Source organism: Leuciscus leuciscus, assembly GCF_965113295.1.
Source record: "Leuciscus leuciscus genome assembly, chromosome: 16".
Classification (NCBI taxonomy): Eukaryota; Metazoa; Chordata; class Actinopteri; order Cypriniformes; family Leuciscidae; genus Leuciscus; species Leuciscus leuciscus.
This window is the reverse complement of record NC_138740.1, coordinates 1,936,531-1,945,824: the sequence shown is the minus strand read 5'-3', so window position 1 is coordinate 1,945,824 and position 9,294 is coordinate 1,936,531. Positions and strand designations below refer to the sequence as shown.

General features: G+C 40.1%; 1 protein-coding gene across 1 annotated transcript in view; it reads left to right on the top strand.

The window, feature by feature from the left end:
- rapgef6 (Rap guanine nucleotide exchange factor (GEF) 6) overlaps positions 1-9,294 on the top strand; it is a 165,445-nt gene that overhangs the window by 119,726 nt on the left and 36,425 nt on the right. The window contains 3 exon segments of the mRNA XM_082140848.1: positions 2,019-2,355; positions 5,844-6,008; positions 6,674-6,781. Coding sequence (XP_081996974.1) covers positions 2,019-2,355; positions 5,844-6,008; positions 6,674-6,781 — 610 coding nt within the window.

The following is a 9,294-nucleotide window of genomic DNA, read 5'->3' as shown; positions in this document are numbered from 1 at the left end:
AAAAGTCGAAATTGATGTTATAATTATGAAATAAAAAGTTACTATTATGAGATTAAAGCCACAATTATGATAAAAAAGCAAAAATTATTAGAAAAAAGGCTAAATTTAGACCATGAGATAAATTCAAATTATGACATACTATGTCATCATTATAAAAATAAATAAATTATGGATTTTTTTGTTTTAAATAAACAAAATTCTGACAAAAACAAAATTGTATTCATGAGATAAAAAGATAACATTATGAAAAAAGAGAATTACGAACTAAAAAGTTGAAAATATGACACAAAAAGTAAATTTTTTGACACACTAAGTTATAATTATTAGTAGAGATGCACCGATTGATCGGCTGGTGACCGGAATTGGCCGATTTTCACATGATCGGCCATTTTAAACGACCAAACACACTCACTTACACGTATTTGAGAATCGGAATATCAGGCTAGTTGATGACATGGTAAGCAAGTTTGTGAATTTTTTTAATAAAAAAGGAAAAGCGAAATAAAAGCGACACATCTGTCATACAGTATTATTGTGGCTGCGGTGTATCGCGTGACGCGTCGCCATGGAAACATTAAAGGGAACGTTCGCCTTGAAAAACTCACTCTGGGGGGTGGGGGTGTCAGTTAGAATATTTTAAACTTGCGCCTGAAAGGGTTAAAGAAAAGATCGAAAATAAATATTTGTGTGTGCTGTAAAGTGGTTAGAAAAAAATTAAATCAGAATCGGCTAAAATCGGTATCGGCAGGTCAAACTCAATGAAAAATCGGAAATCGGAATCGACCTAGAAAATTGTAATCGGTGCATCTCTAATTATTAGATTAAAAAACTAATTATGGCATAAGTAAATTGTGAGTTAAAAACAAAAAAGGAGGAGGATATGTTGAAAGTGTTTGTGAGAAAGTGAGGTCTGAACAACATTGACGTGTGTGTGTGAAGCCTTCACTGCGCAGCCGGTGTGAGCCTCACGTCCAGACTCTGTCCTCGGGGAACACTGATGTGTCTGTGAGCTTCACATCCAGGCTCTGTCCTCGGGGAACGTTGACGTGTGTGTGAGCCTCACGTCCAGACTCTGTCCTCGGGGAACACTGATGTGTCTGTGAGCTTCACATCCAGGCTCTGTCCTCGGGGAACGTTGACGTGTGTGTGAGCTTTACGTCCAGGCTCTGTCCTCGGGGAACGTTGATGTGTGTGTGAGCTTTACGTCCAGGCTCTGTCCTTGGGGAACACTGATGTGTCTGTGAGCTTCACATCCAGGCTCTGTCCTCGGGGAACGTTGACGTGTGTGTGAGCTTTACGTCCAGGCTCTGTCCTTGGGGAACACTGATGTGTCTGTGAGCTTCACATCCAGGCTCTGTCCTCGGGGAACGTTGATGTGTGTGTGAGCTTTACGTCCAGGCTCTGTCCTTGGGGAACACTGATGTGTGTGTGAGCTTCACATCCAGACTCTGTCCTCGGGGAACGTTGACGTGTGTGTGAGCTTCACATCCAGACTCTGTCCTCGGGGAACGTTGACGTGTGTGTGAGCTTTACGTCCAGACTCTGTCCTCCACTGACGGGAACGTTGTGAAGACGCTGATGCTGTCATTAAACTCTTCTGAGGTCATGTGACGTGAAAGTGAAATAAGGAATAACTAACAACGCCCACAAATGTCATGACTCTTTTTATTATTTAAAGGAATTAAACACTTTAGAGAATACAAATGTAAAGCAATGCATTTAAACTTTTTTTCTCTAGTTTTTAGGTTTTTGGTAGTTCGAACAGTGCCAGCAACACCAAGGTCAAGGTTCAGTTCCCTGGGAATGCAGGAATGGGCCACAAATCTCTAGTTTAGTTAGTTTTTCTCTATTTTCTTCTCTAAGAATATGAAATACAGGGGGTCATCCGTGATTATTACGGGCCTGTATGATGTCCGTCCCTCCACACTGTTATCTCTGTAGGTCATGATGTGTCGTGGTCAGGGTCCGAATGCAAAAGCCTCCCAATATAGCAGCGCTGCTGATTCCTCAAAATAAAGACTCCACCTCAACTTCCTCAAACGCTGTGAACCCTGCGCTCGCTCTCGTCCTCACACACACACACACGCGGGCGTCGCACTCATGAGCTGGCGCTGTGATAGTGTGTGTTATCCATGTCTGGTTCAGACTAACCTCCTGCGCTACTCTCAGTTCATTGCTCTTCCTCATGTTGTTGTGGGTCAGTTTGTGTGCATCGCTCAAGAGGACTACTGTCGCATCCTCAACCATGTGGAGAAGAACACACACAAGGTGGAGGAGGAGGGGGAGATCGTGATGGTGAAGGAGCACCGGGAGCTGGATCGCAGCGGCACCAGGAAGGGCCACATCGTCATCAAGGTGAGGAACTGATCATCATCTTCATGCGTTAGTGTTTGTGTTTATGCACTGGTCAGTTTTGGGCTGTTTTATGAAGAGAAAAACATCCACAATCCAAATTTAAGTGTTTATTTTATCGCACTTTTGTCCATTTGCAACTGTAGGTTTCAATTACAAGGTTAGAAATCTCCACTTACACCAAACTTTACAGTGTTATTCCACTCTATATTCATTTATCATTCGCCTGATTTACATAATATTCCTAAAAACATGGTGAAAAAGCATTTATTTCCCTCTGATTTATCAAAAATCCAATAATATATCAACAAATTCAAACTGGCTTCATCCAATGTGAAATGTATGCAAATGAGTGCATATTTAATTAGATAATGCCTCATTTGCATATTTGAACATTCCAGAAAACAAAATTAATACAAAATTAATCTAATTAAGTGAATGTCTTAATGAACAGTGATTAAGTTAAGTGTGGAAGTAGGGTGAGATTTATTCATTAAATCTGATTTCATAAGGTTTCATAAGAAGCTGTTTCTGAAGTTAAACGATCTTGGACTCGGCAGTCGGAGCATTTCCCTTTTTTGATGTTCATAGTGGCACATCTCTCAGAGCAGCTCTGAATCTTCTGATTGGCTGTAAACGAGGTGTTCAGGGTCAGTTTCAGGTCTGTCTTTACAGTACAGATTGTATCAAAGCATCTTTACAGAGATAACAGGAACATAATGCAGCACAGTTTGTGTCTAGAAGAAAATGGCGTCACAGTCCAGCTTAAGTAAGTTCAGTGATGGTTCATTTCTGTGGTAAAAAACGTATTAATTTAATTTATATACAGTCATGGCCAAAAGTGTTGGCACCCCTGAAATTTGTCCAGAAAATGAAGTATTGCAGTTACACATGTTTTGCTATACACATGTTTATTTCCTTTGTGTGTACACAAAAAAAAACAGAGGAAAAAAAGCAAATTTCACACAAAACTCCAAAAATGGGCCGGACAAAATTATTGGCACCCTTAACTTAATATTTGGTTTCACATCCTTTGGAAAAAATAACTGAAATCAATCGCTTCCTGTACCCATCAACAAGCTTCTTACACCTCTCACCCGGAATTTTGGACCACTCTTCTTTGGCAAACCGCTCCAGGTCTCTCATATTGGAAGGGCGCCTTTTCCCAACAGCAATGTTTTAAGATCTCTCCACAGGTGTTCAATGGGATTTAGATCTGGACTCATTGCTGGCCACTTCAGAACTCTCCAGCGCTTTGTTGCCATCCATTTCTGGGTGCTTTTTGAAGTATGTTTGGGGTCATTGTCCTGCTTTTGACCCATGATCTCGGACGCAAACCCAGCTTTCTGACACTGGGCCCGTCTACATTGCGACCCAAAATCCTTTGGTAATCCTCAGATTTCATGATGTCTTGCACACAGTCAAGGCACCCAGAGCCAGAGGCAGCACAACAAGCCCAAAACATCTTTGAACCTGTAACCTTGACTGTAGGTACTGTGTTCTCTTCTTTGTAGGCTTCATTCCGCTTTCGGTAAACAGTAGAATGATGTCCTCCATCTTGGTCTCATCTGTCCACAAGACGTTCTCCCAGAAGGATTTTGGCTTACTCACGTACATTTTGGCAACCTGTAGTCTTGCTTCTGTATGTCTCTGTGTCAGCAGTGGGGTCCTCCTGGGTCTCCTGCCATGGCGTTTCGTTTCATTCAAACGTCGCCGTATGGTTCGCGCTGACACTGATGCACCCTGAGCCTGCAGGACAGCTTGTGTGGGACTGCTCATCCACCATCCGGACTGTCCTGCGTCACAACCTTTCATCTGTTGCTCTCTTCCGTCCACGTCCAGGGAGATTAGCATTAGCTACAGTTGCAAACTTCTTGATCATGTTGCGCACTGTGGACAAAGGAACATCTGGATCTCTGGAGATGGACTTGCAACCTTGAGGTTGTTGATATTTGTCCACAATTTTGGTTCTCAAGTCCTCAGACAGGTCTCTTCTCCTCTTTCTGTTCTCCATGCTTAGTGTGGCACACACAGAAACACAACTTCTCTCCTTTTTATATGCTTTCAGGTGTGATTTTTATATTGCTCACACCTGTTACTTGCCCCAGGTGAGTTTAAAAGAGCATCACATGCTTGAAACAAACTTATTTATCCACAATTTTGTATGCCAATAATTTTGTCCAGCCCATTTTTTGTAGTTTTGTGTGAAAATATGTCAACCTGAACCACACACACTGTTGTTCCAAGACACACTCAATACTTTTCTGTGAGAAATACTGCCAACACTTTTGGCCATGACTGTATATATCCGCTCTGGAGAAAACAGTGATGTCATCGTCCAGCTCAGGTCAGTTCTCATATAATGCTGTCAATGCAGGAGATCAGTAATATAGAGGTCTGATTCTCCAGATAATATAGTTAGTGTTGTTTTCTAGACATCACATGACTCGAGTGATGGCCTCAGACATTAGTGCCGTATCACTGAACCAGTCTTCAGTTTGCTGTGCATCAGGTGGTCTTGTGTTGTGTGTGTCAAGTCAAGTCCCCTTCATTTATACAGCGCTTTAACAATATAGATGTTTCACAGCAGCTTTACACTGATAATAGGAGATTACAGTAACAGAGATTGTTTAGGCTTTACAGCAGCTCTAGAATACAGTTATTGTCCAGATAAAGTTAGTTTTGATTGATTCACTTCCATTGCAAAGATGATTAGTAATTGACCATTCGCAAAGACCCGCCCCCTTTAGTTACTGTTGCTATGTCCGACGAGCCGCCGCCGCTCTCACATCGCGGAGCAGAGAGGACACTGACAACACGGGACAGACCAGGTTACTTTTGATATGAAACAGAGTCTCAACTTTCAAATTTGGTCATTTTTTTACGAAATTTAAACAATAAATACCGTTTTGTGGCTCTTTAATGTGTCGTGAACCCATCATCTCTTCCTTCTAGTTAATTTATAGCATCAAATAAACATGAATGAACATCAGAAGGAGTGTTGTTTTAACTGCAGAAAGACATCAGTACTCCGTTTATCAAGTTCAAATCCTCCAACGTTAATCTACTAACTCTCCTGACTGCTCTGTCGGACAAAAATGGCGGATTCGGCGGATTATGATTGGTCAGATCGCCTTTCAATCAAACTCCCTGCGAAGGGTCACTTAACTTAACTGAAAACCCTTCATGTGTTCTGTCCGGTCTTCCGCACAACAACAGTGTTTTGGGGCTCGAGAACGCAAACCTCGAAACAGGTTCCCAATGTGCAAGTGTTGAACATTTTTGAAAAACATTATCATCTCTGTGTAAGCTTCAAAAACACAAATCTGTGAAACACCGACGGCGTGCACATGTGACTACGTGTTCAGTCTATAGATGTGCACGTTTGAATATGTATGTGCGCAGGCGTGTAGTCTTTCTCTACACACTGACCTCAACAAATGCCCTTAAAAACTGATAATCCAGAATGTTTATCCCTGTGAACGGTTCAGGGCACTCCTGAGCGCCTGATCCTGCACCTGGTGGAGGAGCCGTCAGTCGTCGACCCAACGTACATCGAGGACTTTCTCCTCACACACCGAACCTTCCTGGACAGCCCCATGGACGTGGGCCAGAAACTGCTGGAGTGGTTCAAAGTGGACAGTCTCAGAGACACGGTCAGTCGGTGTGTGTGTGTGTGTGTGGGTGTGTGTGTGTGTCAAACCAAAATGTATTCAGACCCCTTCAACATTTCTCACATTATCACAGTTTATTCACTATAGTTTAGAAAATGGTAATAAAATATGAGCAGAACTCAGTTGATATTTGACTGGTTTTGTCCGTCCTTCTGTTAGACTGTCTCACACATGAATTATGTTGAATATCTGTCAGCTGTTAAATTTAACTACACAATTAGATAATACCAGTTCAGCTCAACCAATCACCAAGCAATGCTTCATCGTGTTCAGTCTGTGTTTAAAAAGAGCATTAGCAATTAAAGACAAAACACTTCAGCAAAACATGATCAGCTCAAAGTGTCGGAATAATATTTAAGTCACTGTATGAAGATTTTTTTTAATATAAATACACACACACACATGTATGTATATATTTAAGAAATATTTGCATGTATATATATTTATGCATAATTTATATTCTATATAAATATACAAATATGTTATATATAAATAACACATTTTCTTTTTAATATATATTCAGTACATGCATGTGTGTGTATTTATATATACAAAGTAAGTATACACTGTACGCACACATATATCATGTAAACACAAACTTTTATTTTGGATGCGATTAATAGTTTACATATTGTGTGATCTCGCAGGTGACGAGGATCGTGTTGTTGTGGGTGAACAATCATTTTAACGATTTTGAAGGCGATCCCGTGATGACACAGTTCCTGGAGGACTTTGAGAAGTTACTGGATTTCTCGGTGAGTGTCGACATCAGTTCAGACAAAACAAGTTTGTTAAATCAGGACGCCTGTGGTCGTGGATAACATGGACATATCAGGGGATCCTAAAATAGGGATTTTTAGACCGGGAAACACTTTTAAAGTTGTTATACTCATTGACAGGGCCATTTAACCAGGACAGATGTTCACAGTAAAAAATGACCGGCCTACAAAAAAATAGCTTATAAATATCTTGTTATGCTATTTTATAAACAAACACAGGATTCAATCTTTTTGTCAACTTTTTTTTGTATGCATATTTTATGTAAAATTGACAAAATTATCCACAAATAATGTTTTTTCACTCACAAACTGAGATATGAAAGCTCATAAGGCCTACGATCGATCAGTTCCAAAATTAAATTCAAAACCGGCACTAATTGAAAGAAAACAAGTTGACAAAAAGATTGACTCCAATATTTGGTGATGATGTAGCATAACGAGAGATTTATAAGTCAGATTAATATATGTTTGTATATATTTTTAATCTTTTGTTCAGGTCTAATAGAATACGAAAAAAATCTGTAATTTACTTTACAAAAGGTTTACATGCACAAACAGCTTTATTACACACACACACACACACACACACACACACACACACACACACACACACACACACACACACACACACACACACACACACACACACACACACACACACACACACAAAAAAGCATAATAGATCCCCTTTAAAAAGAGTACTTATGGAAATAATATACTTTAAAAGAATACACTGAATGTAATGATTTTGGATATTTAATTTCATGATATGAAATTAATTTTCATCAAATGAAAATGCTTTATAATTTAAATTTGTATTAATAGATATAATTTAAGAGTGCTTTTTCTTTTGACCACTTAAGTACATTTTTATATGTCATTTCATAATTCTATTGTGTTTGAAATAATGGTTCAACTGTACAGATGAATTTACTGACAAGCATCTATGATAAACTAAAATATACTTTAATGGAATTTCTCCTGAAACTTGTATGTCATATATTTAATATAGTTGTAATGACACATTTGTACTGATGAAGTTGCAATTTAGAATATCGAATAACACTACAGTTAAAGCTGCCGTCGGCAACATTTTTTTGATCATATTCAGTGTAATCGACACTATAATCCGACAGAACAACATAAATAAGGTGGTTTTAGAAAAAACCCCGAGCTTCTTACTCCACCTGGAGCGTGTTATTTGTTTTGCAAAAATCCAGCGCTCCCGCTTCATCAGGTCCAATCAGCGCAGGGGGGTGTGAGATCTGACTGTCAATCACAGGTCGTGCACACGCCACAGATCCCCCCTCACTCGCGCACGTTAATATCACATGCACACGCCACGCCTGAAGTTCGCCTGGAGATTGCATGAAGCGTGATGGCGGAGAGAAAATCTACTAACAAGCTTCCAATTCCTCGGTTATTGCTATCTATGGATATATTAGCCAGGGCTGCCTACCTCTGAGTCCATGGTGTTGATAGATGCTGAAGAGACGGACGCGTTCACAGAAAATCAGGTACACACGCACAGTGACGCACTGACGAGCACGACCTCGATGGGAGGGTGCTCGCTGGTAGTGGGGAGGGGCATGAGAGTTGTAAACATTCAACATTTTGGCTAATCGACCCAATCTGCCAGACTTGCCGACGGCAGCTTTAATATTACAATCAAGTACTTTACATGTCTGTATGTATGTTTGTCAACACATTAAAATAAGTGAACTACTTTAAGGCATTAAAACATATTGTTTAAAATGTACTTTAAATACATTTTAGACTTTTTAAAAGTGTGTTAAGAAACATAGCCATGAACTTATACTCTCTTTAAATACAATTAAGCGCCCTTTAATTTAATTAATATTGTAATATCTGCAAGTGAATATTCATTTAAGATTTGAAGTACACTACAAGGGCACATTCGGAACAATGTAGCGCACTTCTTTTCTCAAGGGAAAGTCCTGGAAATGAATAAAATCTTCTAACATCATGGAAATGTCTTTAGTGCTAAAGTGAGAAATGAAACTCAGAGCTGTATAAACGAGTGATTGTATATTCACAGCAGAGCTTCTGTTACCGCTGGAACACACATCTCTAGTTTCACTACAGGCTTCATTTACTGAATCAGTGCTATTGTACAGGGGTGTGTTTCCCGAAAGCAGCGTTAGCCAACCATGTTCGCAAGTTCCATCGTTATTAGCATAGTTCAACGAGTCTGTGTTTCCCGAAACCAGCGTTCCAGCGAACATTCGCAAACAGCATCTCAGAGTTGTGTGTGTGTGTGTGTGTGTGTGTGTGTGTGTGTGTGTGTGTGTGTGTGTGTGTGTGTGTGTGTGTGTGTGTGTGTGTGTGTGTGTGTGTGTGTGTGTGTGTGTGTGTGTGTGTGTGTGTGTGTGTGTGTGTGTGTGTGTGTGTGTGTGTGTGTGTGTGTGTGTGTGAACGAGCTCTAGTGTGTAAGAACGAGTCTATGAGTGAATCTGGAAATAAAGCAA